The sequence below is a fragment of the Tursiops truncatus genome, chromosome 5 (genome assembly GCF_011762595.2).
Source record: "Tursiops truncatus isolate mTurTru1 chromosome 5, mTurTru1.mat.Y, whole genome shotgun sequence".
Taxonomy (NCBI): Eukaryota; Metazoa; Chordata; class Mammalia; order Artiodactyla; family Delphinidae; genus Tursiops; species Tursiops truncatus.
The window spans coordinates 114,671,164-114,690,414 of NC_047038.1; the positions used below are offsets into that span (position 1 = coordinate 114,671,164).

Below are 19,251 nucleotides of genomic sequence, written 5' to 3' on the forward strand. Positions count from 1 at the left end.
AACTTTGTGTAGGTCTAATTGTCTTTATGGAAGTTTCTAGTAGAAGCAGCTGAGCCCACTATCAACCCACCAAGTATTACATGACTTTACCAATTTCAATAGATGCTAAGACTGATATAGTCTGACTATAAATCATTATCTAGCCAGTGGATAACTGAACGCATAGCTTAGACATTCATTATTAGAACAATAGGAAGTCCAGAGGAAAGACAGTTGATAAAAAAAACTTTCTGGTTCAGTGATTTGTAGGCAAGAGAAGTCTCAATTCTGCAAAAGAATTTCCAGTTTTTAACTAATCCAGTCAGTTTTCCTAATCTTCCTGGTGACTAGAAACAGGTTAGGAGTGGGAAGTAGTAGAATGAAGATGAGGAGTTCTGTTTTTAACCACTGCCATTAAAAGCTTGGGAAAAAGATAAACCCCAAATCACCAAAGAACATTCTTTCCTTAAAATGTTTTCAAAATAAATATGTGACCAATCTTCAGAACAATGTACACCATGGATAAGTTAAAACTTTTAGGAATGGGGACAATTGGGATAACTTCTAAATACTGTATAATCAAGACCCAGGAGAAGTGACTTGTTTCCAGTTTCCTGGCAAAAGAAAATGTGGGACCACAGGGGCTGACATTTCGACATTTTATCTGAAACTGTGAAACAGAAACAACTGTGCAAAACGCATGACTCAAACGAGAAAAAACAAAAAACCCCACAAATGTATAACTCTAAAAATATGTGATCAATGTTTAATATTCTGAGGATTAAGTAACAAAATCGAAAAAATTTTTTTACTTGACTAGGTTGATTTCCTCTGAATTCTTCTAAGAGTTAAAAACAAACTATTACACTTATTGATTTAGAACCATCAGATTTTACTTCAGGAAAATCTAATACCTTTCAAAAGGTTATAATTTTAACATTAGCACAAAAAATTACTTCCTAACATTTCATTTGTAAAAAACTTTTCCGCAGCCAAAGATTCCTATTTTTGAATTACAGTACTGCAAGGCACATACAGAACTCACCTCCTTCAAAACACACAGAAGATATACTCCCTGAAATAGAATTTTTAAAATCCTCAAACAATTAGAAACACTACAAAGTTAGCAATTTTTAGGTAAAAATGTGGCTCCTACAGGATCATGCACCTTTCTTAAAATCAATTCAGCACATATGTATAAATAATCCTTTTTTAAAACATTTGTACTTGAAATGTAGATACAGTGATGCTGAAGACAGCACTGAACAAACCTGAAAAGTACTACAGCTCGATAAAGTTTATGTTATTGCCTTCATGAGAGACTATATCATCTCTAGTATTCTCAAAGACTTGAATTTAATAATGGGGTAACTACACAGGAAATAAAAGATTTTCTTTCTTTCCTTACTAACAATATTTCCTTCACCTCTAACACCAATTCTTTTATAAAGGATGCTAAATGAAATCTATCTTTTGTTCAGTAAAACTGAGGACAGGACCATTTAATTGCCTCTACTAAATTTAATGCAGCTTAATTAGGGACCAGGTACATATTTGCCTCTGAAAATTTTTGGTCAAGCATGTCTAACCATAAAAGAAAATGGAATTTTAAGAGGTAGATTTTTTCCCAATGATGCATTTTGTTAATAAACGTTTTGTCAACAAAATGAAAACAAGCACTATGTTTTCTTGTATAACGGTCTAATGAAAAGAAAAATAAAAGATAGATATGATATTTGTTACAGTCTGACATTTAAACAGTCATAGTATTGGATGTTTTGTGACCAGTGCATTTTGGACTCTCTCAGCATCAAAATACGAGTCTGCCAACTGTATTAAACCCTCCTCCACCCCCACCACCAGTTGGTCCACAGCTTCCTGGTGGATCATTGTCGTCAAATCCATTGGGCCGAAATGAACAGGATGCAGATGCAGCTTGTAGGGCCCGGGCTCGAGCATTCAGCTCTTGTTCCTAAAATTAAAAATTGTTTTTATGAAATTAAAATTCTAAATACAGTGGATGGGTATCACCTACACAAATATTTTTAAATTGCCTTAATCCTTAGTAAGCATCCTTCAAATCTCAGTAACTTTAAAAATATTGATTACACTAGTCTTTACCAAATCTTACTAAAGTCGAGTACCTAATCACAGATGGAGCGAACAAGGTAGAGAGCAAAATCCTAGTATAACTCTACAGAATGACAGATCCTAAAGGCCATTCTCTTTCAGTACCCTCCTTTACAGAAGATGAAACTGAAGCTCCACAGTCTTAAAATTTCTCTACAGAAATATCACAGTTGTTGCAACACTCATCACCGTATACAAGAATGGATTTCTTTTCTAATACACAGAACACAGGATTCAAAGGTTACACTTTCTGTCAAGTGGAGCTATTTTGGAAGTGGGTGATTACAGTAAAAGGTATAAATAATGAAAGAAGGCTGAATTTTTTCCTACCCTTTCCTCAGAATATTTCTCAGTAAATAACAGCTCAAAAACACTGCTAAGGAAAAGGAGCCTGTCTCCTTACAGTATTACTTAAAACTTCCCCCTACCAGATTATTAGAACTTTTATAAGGAACCATATTCATCTATGTGCCTGACACATATTAAGTGCTCAGTAAATATTAATGATTTCAGACTAGAACACTATTAGGTACTTGGCCACGAAAGGAACAAATGTGAATAAACACTTATTTATTTATTTATAAAGAAACTGCAAATTCATTTGGCAAGGTGTAGAACTGGATTCTAAAACTGGCACAAACTCCTAGGAAGAAAATATTCTGATATATGTCCATGTTCCTGGGAAAGAGTCTATAACTTTCAAGTGAGGTCATCGGTGTCAACAAGGTCTAAAAGCCACTAGCAACAGCACAACCCTTAAATGGTTAGGTATAATCATCCTGAAGAACTTTCATAGTACAGTCAACATTAATAACAAAAACTGTACTACTTTCAATTTTTCAACTAAAAGCCCAATTACTTTGCTCCTCCTGGCAAGGTAATTTTATTTTACAATTTCTAGCTAAATTTTCTTGGTCGACTATTCTACCCCCTTCATGAGATGCCCAATTTTTATTATGGAGAAAAAAATCCCAGGCTTAACCTGACATGTGTCCCTCATATTACGGACACCCTGTTTCTCAGTAAGCATACAGCGACTGCTGTGTGATTCCCAATACACAAAATTATCAAGAACCACAAATTTTTAGGGCTGAATGTGACCTAAGAAATCCTTATAGCAGAATGGCCTAATTAACCAGTCTCTGACAGGTCTTAGAAAGGCTTTTAAAACTTAATTTGCAGGATATTTCTCAAAAACATTTTTTAAATTAACTCTATCATTTACAACATTTATAACTGCTGGCTCCTCTGTATCATGTCCAACCACACAATATTTTTCAGGAGCTATAGTAATTTATTCTTCAATTTGTAAAATTAAAGTAAGAATTACATACATTTTACAGAGAGAAAATAAAAGCTGCAATGGATCTATCAGAAATAGACACAAAAATAAGAAACAAAAATCCTCTATTATGGCTCTATAATCTATTAAGCTATCTAAACAAGCAATGAATATATGACTCTGGATCTAAGAAACAATATCTGGTTTAGGATACAGATCATCTTCCCCAATGAAATAAATAAAACTGAGTAAATATGCAAGGCAGAGTTCAAGAAGTTCTGCTCCCAAAAGATACGGCAAACTTTGCCTGGACTTTGTTAAAAAGTGACTTCTCACCGGAAACTATGTTGAAGGACCTACAAAATACAAAACTTAGTAACTCCACTGCTTCTGAGACACCTGAAACCTATATTATATTTTAAGATAGAGAGCTTCCCAAGAAAGAAATATTCCATTTTTACTTTCTTAGCTATTTATATAAATACATGGCTTCAATCTAAAAAAAAGAAGAAAGAAAAAAGAAAAAAAAGGTTCTGAAGAACCTAGGGGCAGGATAGGAATAAAGATACAGACGTAGAGAATGGACTTGAGGACACGGGGAGGGGAAGGGGGAAGGGTAAGATGGGACGAAGTGAGAAAGTGGCATGGACAAATATACACTATCAAATGTAAAACAGATAGCTAGTGGGATGTAGCTGCATGGCCCAGGGAAATCAGCTCGGTGCTTTGTGACCACCTAGAGGGGTGGGATAGGGAGGGTGGGAGGGAGGGAGATGCAAGAGGGAGGAGATATGGGGATATATGTAAATGTATAGCCAATTCACTTCGTTATAAAGCAGAAACTAACACACCATTGTAAAGCAATTATACTCCAATAAAGATGTAAAATAAATAAATAAATAAATAAATACATACATACATACATACATGGCTGAGGGAGAAAAATGTATGCTATTCTATTTTCAGAAGATAAGCTTAAACTATGGATAGAAGTAGGGGAAACTGCTTTTCATTTTATTTCTTTTAATACAGATGACAATATTAGGTAAATGTCACAAACTATGAATCTCAGTGCATATGTAATTTATATCCCAAATTTACATCAAGTATTAAAATTAATTCTTATTTCAGCAGTGGACTGTACATCTAGTGACAAAAAGGAGTTCCTGTTGCTTTGGGACAAAAACCTTTCAGTATACTTAGATCTCTCATTTAAATAAATCTGTAAACATTAAATTAATCCATCTTTTTTTTTCCTTTACACAGATATAATGTATACTCTTCTGTATGTGTGATGAAGAAAAAAATTAAGACAAACTCCCACCTTCTCCAAAGAAACAAAGGAAAGAAACCGAACACGAAAGGAGAGAACTGTCTGCAGCTGGTGTGGGACACATGGGGATAGGTGGTGCGACTCACACAGCTTTTCTCTCACTGGATCCTAACTGAAAGCATGATTTTGGTAGTCCAGACACTAAAATAATGGAGATACTCCTAATGGAAGTTGGGGAGAGAAATATATATGAAGAGATAAGCCCTTTCCAAAATTTACTTTAAGATCCACAATTCGCATTGCTCTCTTATGTGTCAGGCTATGATACAGAGTAGAAAATAGTTTGTCAGACAGGATTTTTTTGCCTAGCTTTTCACAACCACTAATCCTGCTAATACTATAGAAACAGCAAGAGTCTTTCTAACACTTGTAAATCTAGTTGTGACTTTACTCAACTCCACACCCTTATTTTTACTAAGATCTGATTAAGTTTTCTACAACTGTTTTATAAATAGGTATAATGCTGTTTCTTAAAGCCAAAGTTGTATCCTAGACATAGCAATCTATTACACAGCATTATTACTATGAAATGGGCACAAACTTTTAACTATACCCCAGGAATGAATGTAAAAACAAAACTGAGAATAAGAGCAGCAAAAACATACACATACAGGTTCCACTTGTTCAAAACTAAGAAATGATAGCTGAAAGCGGCTGTATACAAAAATCTCAACATCACACATTCTCACTGCCTGGCAATTATGAGAACATGTTCATCAGTAGAACAGAAGAAACACTATAGTCTCCTAATACAAACTTAAGATGCCAGATGATTCAGTTACACAGTATGAGAAACATCACAATTCAAACCTTATCAATTAAAGTAAAGTCTAAATATATTTAAGTTTCTAATTAAGAGTTGAGTATGTTTTTGTAATTTGCTTTAAAAAAGCACTTTGATAATGAAGCTTTAATAGCCTAAGAGTCTTAATACAGGTAAATAAATAAATACCTTAATGTAAAATTTAGTGATATCTTTTTTGCATTGAACAACTGGCCTGAGACTTAAAATGGAATTCAGAACAACTGCACAACACTGAGAAACTGAATTAACAAAGTACAAAATGGTTTTCCTTTATAATGACATAGGGTATTAAAATAATAATGAAAAGAATGGCTCATCACATACAAACATTGTAAAATCAGGATGTAATGGGGTAAACGGCAAGATAGAGAAAATCATGTAGAGCCAGGTTGCAATACAAATAGTTGTTATGGTTAAAAGAGCTTTTCGCATTACAATTACACAAATTAGAGTAGTTTCTGCATATTTCCAAAAGTCAAGATTGCACTGGGCCTTATTTCCTTATTTTATACTGTAGAAAATTTCTATTTTAACCTAACCTTCTCACAGTCCACCTCTCAAATCTTCAAGAAGCATGAGTCCTATCTAAGTGCTTATTCAATATGTAGTGAGGAGGACATGTTTGAGTATACTCTATTACCTTGAACATAAGCCTTCTGACTGGATGTTAGAGTCTTTGGTAGTGAATAATGAATATTCTGAGTTTCTAATTTTTTTTCTGTAAAATGTACTGTTTTTGTGTGACTCTGGAACATTGCCATACTCCTTTAAAAATGTATCATGTATCGTTATCTGAGTATTGTTTAATACAGTAAATTTGAAAACTTTTTGAGTAAACTTCCCTCTAAAAATCAGTACTATTTTTTCTCTTATTCTGTATCCTTTAGGAGTCTGTAATAAAAAATTTTTAGAAACTTACTTATTTAAACTCATACAATCAATTGGACTACCCAATTAATACACCTACAATTTTAACTACAATTTACTGTTGGTCCTTTATGTTGATAGCAAGTTGGCAGGTTTCAAAGAAAAATGCTTTCAGCAAGGTCTTTATTAACTTTAAAGTAAGAAAAAGCGCTAACTCTGTGCGAAAAGTATAAGTAAATTCAGCTCATATGAAACCTTTACTCCACAGTTTTTATTTACTAATTGTTCTATTACTGCCATGATTCTACTGATCAGGTCCTTAAAGAATACAAATATCCTTTCTTTGCATATTCTACCTTTTAGTGTCCTTTATTTTATCCACCTGACTGTCAATAAACAGTCCTTAAAATATTTATACAAAGGTCTAAAAGGAATAAATACAAATTTAGCAGTTGTTTCCCCTGGCAGGTGGGACTGAAGGGAAGAGGAAAATACTTCCATTTTATTAAGCTTCCTAAATTTCTGTATGGCATGATTTTATAATGATCACATCTTTTCTAATTAAAAACAAACAAGGTTACTCAACATAGTTTTGGAAGTTTTAGCCACAGCAATCAGAGAAGAAAAAGAAATAAAAGGAATCTAAATTGGTAAAGAAGAAGTAAAGCTGTCACTGTTTGCAGATGACATGATACTATACAGAGAGAATCCTAAAGACGCTACCAGAAAACTACTAGAGCTAATCAATGAATTTGGTAAAGTAGCAGGATACAAAATTAATGCACAGAAATCTGTGGCATTCCTATACACTAATGATGAAAAATCTGAAAGTGAAATTACGAAAACACTCCCATTTACCATTGCAACAAAAAGAATAAAATATCTAGGAATAAACCTACCTAAGGAGACAAAAGACCTGTATGCAGAAAATTATAAGACACTGATGAAAGAAATTAAAGATGATACAATAGATAGAGAGATATACCATGTTTTTGGATTGGAAGAATCAACACTGTGAAAATGACTCTACTACCCAAAGCAATCTACAGATTCAGTGCAATCCCTATCAAACGACCACTGGCATTTTTCACAGAACTAGAACAAAAAATTTCACAATTTGTATGGAAACACAAAAGACCCCGAATAGCCAAAGCAATCTTGAGAACGAAAAACGGAGCTGGAGGAATCAGGCTGCCTGACTTCAGACTATACTACAAAGCTACCGTAATCAAGACAGTATGGTACTGGCACAAAAACAGAAATATAGATCAATGGAACAGGATAGAAAGCCCAGAGATAAACCCACACACATATGGTCACCTTATCTTTGATAAAGGAGGTGAGAATATACAGTGGAGAAAAGACAGCCTCTTCAATAAGTGGTGCAGGGAAAACTGGACAGGTACATGTAAAAGTATGAAATTAGAATACTCCCTAACACCATACACAAAAATAAACTCAAAATGGATTAAAGACCTAAATGTAAGGCCAGACACTATCAAACTCTTAGAGGAAAACATAGGCAGAACACTATGACATAAATCACAGCAAGATCCTTTTTGACCCACCTCCTACAGAAATGGAAATAAAAACAAAAATAAACAAATGGGACCTAATGAAACTTCAAAGCTTTTGCACAGCAAAGGAAACCATAAACAAGACCAAAAGACAACTCTCAGAATGGGAGAAAATATTTGCAAATGAAGCAACTGACAAAGGATTAATCTCCAAAATATACAAGCAGCTCATTCAGCTCAATATCAAAAAAACAAAAAACCCAATCCAAAAATGGGTAGAAGACCTAAATAGACATTTCTCCGAAGAAGATATACAGATTGCCAACAAACACATGAAAGAATGCTCAACATGATTAATCATTAGAGAAATGCAAATCAAAACTAGAATGAAATATCATCTCACATGGGTCAGAATGGCCATCATCAAAAAACCTACAAACAATAAATGCTGGAGAGGGTGTGGAGAAAGGGGAACACTCTTGCACTGTTGGTGGGAATGTAAATTGATACAGCCACTATGGAGAACAGTATGGAGGTTCCTTAAAAAACTACAAATAGAACTACCATACGATCCAGCAATCCCACTATTGGGCATATACCCTGAGAAAACCGTAATTCAAAAAGAGTCATGTACCAAAATGTTCATTGCAGCTCTATTTACAATAGCCAGGACATGGAAGCAACCTAAGTGTCCATCAACAAATGAATGGATAAAGAAGATGTGGCACATATATACAATGGAATATTACTCAGCCATAAAAAGAAACGAAACTGAGTTATTAGTAGTGAGGTGGATGGACCTAGAGTCTGTCATACAGAGTGAAGTAAGTCAGAAAGAGAAAAACAAATACTGTATGCTAACACATATATTTGGAATCTAAGAAAATAAAAAAAGGTCATGAAGAACCTAGGGGCAAGATGGGACTAAAGACACAGACCTACTAGAGAATGGACTTGAGGATATGGGGAGGGGGAAGGGTAAGCTGTGACAAAGTGAGAGAGTGTCATGGACATATATACACTACCAAACGTAAAACAGATAGCTAGTGGGAAGCAGCCGCATAGCACAGGGAGATCAGCTCAGTGCTTTGTGACCACCTAGAGGGGTGGGATAGGGAGGGTGGGAGGGAGGGAGACGCAAGAGGGAAGAGATATGGGAACATATGTATATGTATAACTGATTCACTTTGTTATAAAGCAGAAACTAACACACCATTGTAAAGCAATTATACTGCAATAAAGATGTTAAAAAAAAACAAAAAAAACAAACAAGTGCTTCTATACTGCATGTACTTGTGACTTTTCATTACTAATTTGTAACATTAGAAAGAAAATTTAGCTATATAGGTTGAACCCATTTCATATAAACCCAGATTCAAATTTCAAATCACCTCGTTGTAAATTCCTTAAAAATGCAGAAGTTGGATTTCAAAATTAAGGCACTCATTTAACCACCTGTCAATTGTTTAAATATTTTCCACAAATGATGAAGCTTATATTTCCAACTTACCTGTAAATATAGTTTATTGTCTTTTGTTATAGCATCCATTAGTTCTTTCTGTAGAGGTGGGTCTCCATTTACCCAGAGTCCAGTGGTTGAATTATTCCCACTTAAACCATTAGCGCTGTTCTGTTTTTTATACAACAGCACATAAGCTGTGTCCTTGGGAAACCTACTCGTAATTTTCTGGACTGACTGAAATGAAGTAAACGTCACTCTGCTGTCATTAAATAAAAACCATTCTTTTGACATTTCCTTATTTTCCAAATCCTGTTCAATAACTGCACTGGGACTATCTCTCCCTAATAAATGACTCTGGGAGGAGGCTAATGTCAGAGTTTCGGGCTGGTGGCACATCTGGTATGAGGACTCTGTACCTGTGATGTTTCTGGCATAAGAATAGTAATGTCCGCTTTCAGAGGATACACCAGAGTGAACGACAACAGAACTCAATAGATAGGGCACCAATTTTGGGGAGCAAGCTTCTTCAGTCCCAGAAGGCTTTAATTTTTTAGCTAGATTCTCACTAATATCAGTGAAGTCAACATCTAAAGACCAACTTTCTGACAACGAAGAGAAAGAAGTAGTTCTTTTAACTGGCAACTCCAAAACCAGTGGCAGTGACACATTGTCTAGGATTTTTCTTCTCACATGATACTTCTGATCATATGAAAATCTTAGGAGAGTAAGAATAAGGTATTCAGGTTCCTCCGTGATTTGCATAGTTTTCTCGGCATTCTGCAGAGAGGCACAGTTTTCACAATAATATTGGTTGTCACCAGTAAGAATCTCTGGAGCCAAAAAATAATTTAGTAAGTCAGTTACTGAAGATGTGGTTTCACCTCCTGCTTTCTGAGGTACATCTTTATTAACAAGCATCTTGTTAGAGTCATTAGGGACAGAAGTGTCTTCACTACAGCGAAACTCATCAGGACTATCCACCATTCTTTCATTCACAGCTGAGTAACAGGCAAAGGCAGCTGTTGATGGATTACAGACTCCTGGTTCTTTTGAAGGACCAGGTACACTGGCCTGCATTAGACCACCATCTTGTGTACTGGGTGATGATGCCGGTTCTTGAAAAGACAAGTTTTCCATAGAAGAGGAAGGACAAAAGGCAAGTGAAAGATCTGTAAAGGCTTCCACTTTTTGTGAGGTACTCCTGCAGTTCAAACAACATATGTGAGTTTGTAGTTTTCCTCCAAACATTTTTTCGATTAATGTCTTCTCACTATCACTTGTGCAAGGGGTCTCTGTTAGTACAGCTGCCTTATTGGCTACTTCTTGTAAAGAAGTTTCACTGCACCCCAGACTTTCAGAAAGCTTGTGTGAGGACTGAACTTTCAAGATCTTTTCTTCTTCATGGAGCCTGTAGAAGAGTATATCATTATATAGCTACTTTGCTTAAATTTAAATGTCATTTCTACTTTAAAATATTGGTTGCCTATATAAATAGCCAAATTATTCTTATCAAATATAATGCTTAACTAAAAAAAAATCAAGTTTCTCCTCCTTTAATCAAGAGGAATATTGAACAGTTTGAGAAGGTAGATCAGAAGAGAAGTTAGGAACTGTTCCTACGCTATATTCTCATTACACTTTCGTCATACTGCTATTTTATAGCACTTATTATAGTTAATTATACATGTCCACTAACTGTCTTATATATCTTTGTTTGCCTGACACTTCACAGAAAGCCTGGCACAAAGAAACTACTCAACATATCCTTGCTGAATGGAAGGAAGGTTGAGTTCAACTAACTTTACTAGTCATTCACATAACAGAAGGGAGGCAAAGACAGGGAAATACAGGAAGATAATAGGTTTTATTAACTAAGTGGTAAGAAGACAATAAAATTTACCAAACCCACTGAATTATGAACTGGTTTAAAGAGCAGTTATTAATTTTTTTTGTCTCAGGATGCCTTTATACTCTTAAACAAAATTGAGGAACCTAAGAGCTTTCATTTATGTGGTTATACCTATTAATATTTACTGTATTCATAAATTGAGAATAAAAGTAATATTACATTTAAAAACAATAATAAACTCATTACATGTTAATATAAATAACATTTTTTAAAATAAAAAAATAGTTATATTTTCTAAACCCCCCAAAACTTAGAAGAATGGCGCTGTTTTACATTTTGCCAATACTTCAAGTATCTGGCTTAATAGAAGACAGGCTGGATCCTCATATCTGCCCTGCATTCAGTCTATCGTGATATGTTGTTCTGGATGAAGTATATGAAGAAAATCTGGCCTCAACTACATATAAACAGATGTGCAATTCGAAAAGGGAAGAGCCCTGAAAGTGTTCTGGGAACCCCTAGGGGTCCTTGTACCACACTTTGAGAACAGCTGGTCTAAAGTAAGAAAATTTAAAAAAGAAACCAAATTGAAAACAAAAGAACACTTTAAAAAATACAATAAATGCAAGGTATTTTAGGGATTAACAGTTGAAATATGTCTTTAAAGGAAACGATGTTTTGTAGAAATAATCTGTTATGAAAGAACATAATTCAAATCATAGCTTTAGAAATACTTCTTACCTGTCTAGTAGAAACCTGAGGTATTCAGAACAGTCTTGTTGTGATCTGGGGGTAAACCATGGAGGTCTGGAAGCCTCAAAGAATATCCGAGGTGCATACGCTTCTCTCTTTTGACAGAGAAAACACAAGGGAGTGATTCTCACACCATGAACCAAATAACTGAAATCTTAATATATAATGCTTAATAAAGATTACTAAAATTACACTGGCTTAACCTTTACCACAAAGTGCCAAACATGAGGGCACATAAAATTAGTTAGAAATAAATTTAGGTAACTTTCAGTCATAACTTCTTATTCTGCAGATGAGAATTAAGATCTAGAGAAACTATGGGACTTGCCCAAGGTCATATAGCTAAATTAATGGCAGAGGGGATTATATCAGAACCCAAGTCTCTTTAAATTAATATAATGCTCCTGGCATTACCCTCTATGTGCTTGAGTCCACAATTAAAAAAAAAATCAAATCTGAAAAAAATGTTAGTGAATATATATCCTTGCTAAAGTAATAAGGGGCATACTCTACAGAGCCATGCGTACTTATTTTAGGTGAAAATTTCCTTGACTGGGTACACATGTCATAAATGTACAGAATAGGAACACACTGGCTAGGGACTTTTCACTGGTTGCTGACTTTCTTTCTTTTTTTTAGTACAGAGGCAGTTTAGTGAAGTGGCTGCTAGTGGACTTCAGAGCAAGCTAGGTTGAAATCCTAGATTTTGCCATGACAAAAAAAAAAAGAACTGAAAAAGGCATCTGAAGAGTCGTGATTATAACTTGAAAATTTATAATTTATTTGTGGTATATGACAGAGTTCTCAGTTAAGGAAATTTTTTTATCAAAATAGGAGTGTTTATGGTTTTTTGAAGGAAAGGAATTTGGTGGACTGGTTGAACATGGGTTCCAGAATCATTTGGTTTACATTCCAATCTTGCTGTTTGTTTGCATGACCATGAAAGCAAGTAATGTAAGCCCCACTTCTTCACCTGTAAAATGGGTATGCTACCTTATTACCTCATAGATTGATTTTGAGGATTAAGAGATAATATATGTAAACCACTTAGCACAGGAGCTAGACAAATTTAAATGCTCAATAAATGTTAGTTTTATTAATTATAAGAAGAAAAGCCTTTTAAATTATATAGGGACAATCTCCCTAAAACAATCCTTGTCAGGCTGCTATCAGATAGGGTCTCAACTATGACAGAACTTTAATTAGGTTCTCCTGTTAATTCCTTTTGTCTTTTATTGGGAGTTTGGAAGCCTCCTAAAAATTTTTTCCCAATAGCTCTGACTTAATAAGTTAATATAGTATATATAATGTATTAATATCTACATGTATACGCAGAGATACACACATATATATTATACAGCTGACCACTGAACAACATAGGGGTTGGGGTGCCTATCCTCTGCTTAGTCAAAAACTTTACAGTATACTGAGAAGTTATACTGTGTATCTGTTCATGTATCTGTGGTTCCGCATCTGCTGACTCAAACCACCATGGATTATGTAGTACTATAGTACATATTTATTGAAAAAAATCCATGTGTAAGTGGACTCCTGCAGTTCAGACCTGTGATGTTCAAGGGCCGACTCTATACAGTATACAGTAAATACAGACTAGTGATAAAGCAAGTGCATAAATCCATTTACTAGAAAACAATGTTTGGGGGGAGTTGCAGGGAGGAGATTTCATCTCCCTTGGTCCTGAGATGTTAAATTTAATATATGAACATATTTCCCCCAGATAGAGAATAGTATAAATGATCCTTTGAGTATCTCATAGGCCATCATCTCATGTCAATCTTGTCTTGATTCTTTCCATTTAAGAAGTTATACCTGAGATATTTCTCAGCTTGTAGACAGGAAACAAACCATTCCTATCAACTCAATTCCACCGATTCCGAATCTATCTTCTCTTCTGGCTGTAACTACCTACTCCTTTAGACCTCTGTGAAACTAAGACAATCAGAGTATAACCAGAAAATAATATGTATTATTTATAAATGATATATATTATTCATATGTATTACTCAAAACTTAAAGTATAAGTTCCTCAAGCATAAGGATTCCTTTTTGAATGCTTATCAGACTGCATATTGTGTCTCTCAATAAATGTCTGTTTACTATGTGATGTTCTTGCCATTAGCATAAACTCATTTCCTTGGATTAATCTGTGGACATAAATGATTATCACAAAATTTTAAGCTCTAGAATAGGTAAACAGTTTATCCATTAGTTCTAGAGCTTAGAAGTAGTCATAATTAAAGGGTACATATGTTAGAAATGAGATAAAAAAGAAGCCAAGATGCCACAAAATTATTTTAATTGTTCATTACTGTGAAGATCTACCAATTAGTATCTATAAACTTAATATTAAAGATTCATTTTTAACGATTTCTTCATGAAGGAGCTTAACTTTTGGATAGAAAATCAGATATATAATAATCAGTATAATGAGTCAGTAAAATATTCATCTACAAGAATGGAAAGCAGAAGGGAGAAATAAAAACTTAGAGCATATCCTGATTTTAGGCAGTATCTTTTTAGATTTCTATGTGGATTTGTTGTGCTGGGAGGATATATATTATTTCATCAGTTAAAAAGGTTCACCAAGTTTGGTATAATGTGAAGTTTAAAGAAGATTTTCAATGCAATTAACATATACACACTACACACACACTCACCTGTGTATGAGCCAAAAAGGCAAAAAGATGCTGTAATTTTTTCATTAATGAATTGCACCCATTTAGATTTAAAGATAATACTTGTCTCCTGAAACTGAAAGATAATAAAATATAATGATTTTTGTATACATGTATATACACGATGCATTTTTTTAAAAGCTAAAAGGAAGTTAGTTCAAGAACTTATTATCCTCAAAGTAAAATTTCACTTACCTGAAGGCCCTTTACCTGGCAAATTCACTGCCTACCATGTAGTGAAGAAGGAAGAGAATGACGGTAATTGAACTCTTACTACATGGCCTGGCAATGGCCACGTGCAGTCACATATTATTCCTATCTTCTGGATTAGCAAATAGAAATAGATTAAGCTATTAACTAATAACTTAAGTAAACAACTTTTGAATTCTTTCACATCTGCATGAAATAAAAAAATATGCCGTCATCAAAACTACTATGAAGTTAGAGTGATTTAAAGAGTGTGGTACTAGTGCCAGATGGGAAAAGAAGCTATACAAAAAACAGTATAGGAACAAATGGGTATCCATTTGGAAAAAAAATGGAATTAGATTAAGATTTCACATCATTACAGATGCCACAGAGGAGTAATGAGCTAAATGTAAAATACAAAAGTACTGAAGAAAAAAAAAAAAAGTACTGAAGTATTTAAAAGGAAAAAAAAGGTGGGGAAGGGGTATAGAGGGGAAGGCTTCCTAAAATTCAGACACTATAAATGATAAATAGCAGATTTGACTACATAAAATAAAAAAATTGCAAACAAAACACTCCACAAATTTGAATCATACTGACTGGAAGAAAGCATGAAACAAAGGATTATCACCCATAGTATATATAAATCAGTATGAAAAAGAAAAGGACCCAACAGAAAGGTGCACAATGGAAAAAATAGGTTATTCAAAAAATAAACACAAATGAACAAAGAAAACTAGAGAGGGAAAAACTCTGTAATGGTCAGCAATACACATTTTCCTACAGATTGGAAAAATTTTTAAAGACTGATTATATCAAGTACTGCTAAAGGCATGGGGTCATAGGTACAATCATGTATTCGTATGCAAGTTCAAATGCTATAGCCTTTCTGGAAGCAATTTGGCATACCCTATTCAAAGAATATCCTCTATAACTGCATATGGGCAGAAAGATATTAATTATAAGCAAAACAATCTAATATTCATCAGAGGAATATGATTAAATAAATCATGGTACACCTATTTACTCAGAATGACACAGTTCTGTCATTTGTACTAACGTGGGACTCTTTCCAACACAAATCATTAAAAGAAAAAAAACAAGTGGCTGGAAAAGAATATATAAATAGGATCCTTTATAAACACATTTTTAAAAAAACAATTCATTTGTTCTTGTACTAGATAAATCTTATCTCTGTACAAAAAATAGGTTTGGAACAATACAAGCAAAACTGTTAACAAATTACCCTTGGGGATGGGAATGTCTGATTTTTATTTTATGTACTTCTAGATTTATTTTTTTAAAACCACAAAGAATTTACATATTACCAAAGAAATAAAATATCCTGTCTGCTTATGCTGAGATAGTATTGGCCACTGTACAATAAGATGTGCTCTTTGAATTGTGGTTGCCAGTTATAACTGCTTTGGGTCTCTGCTTTCTCTATCATCTGTAAAATGAGACGGCTGGATTAGATGACCTCTGGTGGTGAGACATGGATTACTTTAGCTTTATGCCTAGTATCACTTGTGTCTAAGAGTATACATTTTCTTAAAAAAAAAAAAAATCCCAAATACAAACAAACCGAAAGACAAAAGAAAACACTAGACCAAATGAAAAACACCTTAGTGTTGACAGTATATTCTGAGGCCAGGAAAGAAAATAAAGCTAAACTCTTTATCTTTCAGTTTATGATTCCTCTATGTAGGCATAAAAACTTACACGGGCTTAGAACTCAATTTGTAAACATCTTTGCTCAAGTCCCATGAATACTCTATTGGTACAGAAGAGAAAAATTCAACCATGCTTTTGCCTTCAGGAAAATTTATCATTATTTTGTACCTTTACAGATTGTATTCACATAGCTAACAACCTCTGATTTCCTATTTGCTTGGCTGCAAAAGAAAATGAATTTGAAAGTAAATCTGTAAGACGGCAAAGAAACATGTCTGTTTATACAGTTGTTCAGTATCTATCAACTTGGGGTGGGAAGCAGAGCTTGAATTTCCTTAACAGCAACAAAGGAGTTATTGATCTGATAAAACAGCAAAATATCTATAAGCAGAAAAAACATGACCACCTTAAAAGATACACAGGTTAAAAGAAACAGGATAATAACAAATTAGTACTTGAGGACCCTTAAATTCTGAAATAACCTCAATCAATACCTCTGTTACATTAATAAATATCAACTTGGAGTAATTCAAAAGACTCTAAATGCAATATATAATATAAACATGAAGTAGAATTTATATAAGTTAACATTTTAGAAGTTCCTGAGCAGTAAAAGCAATTCATTTCTGAATAAGGTAATTATATGAAAATATGAATATTTCTGCCATATATAGGAAATAATGTGAAGATAGTCCCACCATTTACATTTCATCAACATGCAACAATTTCTACAGTTAAAATGAAAACAAACAAACAAAAAAGCTCAAATTTAAACTTACTCTGTGGCCATAAACAATGCTTGTATAACACTGTTCATATAACATGTATTCCCTAGATTAATAAGACCAGTTTTCCCAGTTTCAGATTTTCCAGAAAGTCTAGACAAGCAAGATGCCAAAGAATTGGATTGAGAAGTCCAGGCACTTTGACTGAGAATCAGTTTAATCTTCTCTTCACTGGGCTTAGGAAAATCCTGTAGGTCATAAAGAGGAAAAGTAGTGTAAAAATATAAACTTTTTTTTATTAAGTTAACACCATAAACAAGATTCTTCCACTGACACTTAACCTTTGTTTTCTCCCACTTAGTTTGGAAATCACTGATAATACTTGAGCAGTCATCAAAAAATCAAATTACACTACATGGCAAAAATAATTGTCTCCTAAAATGAATAAGTATCTCCTAAGGTAGAGTTTATCAAGCTGAGGAATACTCAAGAACCAGGAATTGAAGTCACATTTGAATTATTTATATTTCCTATTTGCCAGCAAAATGTTTTCAAAATAAACCTCTGACATCAGAGAGTATATTGCAGTGCTATTCAAAGGCAGTAGAATAAGGACTTAAATTAGTACAGAATTGAATAAGCTTAACAAACAATTTGCTTTCAAATTTTGTAGTGAAAATAATATCTCCTTTTCATTCAATACTAATATTTACCCAGTACTAACCCTTAGAAATAAAAGCTCAAAGTAATCAGGGAATGAAAAATGAAAGCATCTAAGCACAATGACCTCTGACTTTAAGAAATAAAACTCAATCTCATGTTTAACCATATAGAAAAATTATTACAGGATACAGTTTCTTCCCTGCTTTGTGACATATGAGATATAAGTGTAAGTGGTTTCAAGCATGAGTAGAGCACTGGAGAATAAGGAAAGTTGGTAAAATCATTCAGGCTTTTTTGGACTATTACCATCGAAGGTACTTAGAGCTCAGAAAACATTTTCTGAAGGAATTTTAATCTTTGGATTTGATTTTGCTGTTGTTGTTGTTGACAACTAATGGAAAGTGCTTCCCTTGGTTTAAGAGGGAGATCCTTGATTCTTCCGAGCCTATTTCAGTTATCAGAATTTTCAACATTCAGCAGTGAAGAATGACATTTAACAACAGCAATAGCTTTCATCTATGGACACAGCGACACTGCAGAAAGAGATTAACATTACTATCAAATCCATGACAAAAACGAGTTTGCAGGGCAGAAATAGAGACACAGATGTAGAGAACAAACGTATGGACACCAAGAGGGGAAAGTGGCGGGGGGTGGTGGTGGTGGGATGAACTGGGAGACTGGGATTGACATGTATACACTAATATGTATGAAATGGATAACTAATAAGAACCTGCTGTGTAAAAAAATAGAATTCTAAAGTTCAAAAAAAAAAGTAAAAAAAGAAAACAAAAAAACCCCAAAAAAACCCTTTTATACATAAAGACATTTACTTCTGAAGTGTCAAACTGTCATACCACTAGTACACAATAATTGCTGAACAGTCTTGTGTTCTGGGCTCAGTTTGATTTAGCTAACTCTACAGTAAAAACAGCATGCTCTGAATTCACTTCAGATACATAAGAAGTAAAGATAATGAGACCTTATATTTTATTTCAGATCTCAAAAAGGAACACTGTTAATAGAAATGATTTGTAATAACTTCTGAATACACCTAGCTGAGGCAAGTTCTTCAATTCTTTCACTCTACCCTGATCACGCAATAAATCTACTAAGAGGAAAGTGTGCTTATTGTGACCCATTTTTCAAGACAAACAGAATCAACGCTTTTTAGATCCAGTTATCTATACAAAGTTGAAAACCAGTAAGTTCACAAATAATTCAAGTAAAGATTCTATGAAATATGGACATTCATGAACAATGCATAGCAAAAATGAAATAAAAAACAGAAGAAACGTAAGTCAAATATTTTATTAAAGTGTCTTTC

The 19,251-nt window shown here is 33.9% G+C and overlaps 1 protein-coding gene and 1 long non-coding RNA gene across 5 annotated transcripts in view; one reads left to right on the top strand and one right to left on the bottom strand.

Annotated features, from left to right (window-relative positions):
* The window catches only part of LOC141278817 (uncharacterized), a 126,360-nt gene extending 119,901 nt beyond the window's left edge, over positions 1-6,459 (top strand). Inside the window, exon 3 of the long non-coding RNA XR_012332158.1 lies at positions 4,658-6,459. This is a non-coding gene — a long non-coding RNA (uncharacterized lncRNA). The remainder of the gene's footprint in view (positions 1-4,657) is intronic.
* Positions 1-19,251, bottom strand: part of USP38 (ubiquitin specific peptidase 38) — a 61,982-nt gene that overhangs the window by 27,221 nt on the left and 15,510 nt on the right. For 2 of the 4 annotated variants that reach the window (XM_019926519.3, XM_033857338.2), the window contains 5 exons: positions 17,316-17,509; positions 14,656-14,749; positions 11,966-12,072; positions 9,424-10,783; positions 720-1,951 (listed from right to left, as the gene is read on the bottom strand). In XM_019926519.3, the coding sequence (XP_019782078.1) occupies positions 1,790-1,951; positions 9,424-10,783; positions 11,966-12,072; positions 14,656-14,749; positions 17,316-17,509 (1,917 nt within the window). In that variant the 3' untranslated portion in view covers positions 720-1,789. Of the gene's footprint in view, positions 1-719; positions 1,952-9,423; positions 10,784-11,965; positions 12,073-14,655; positions 14,750-17,315; positions 17,510-19,251 lie in introns of those variants that run through there. The other 2 variants (XM_073805530.1, XM_033857337.2) reach the window with 2 other exon arrangements.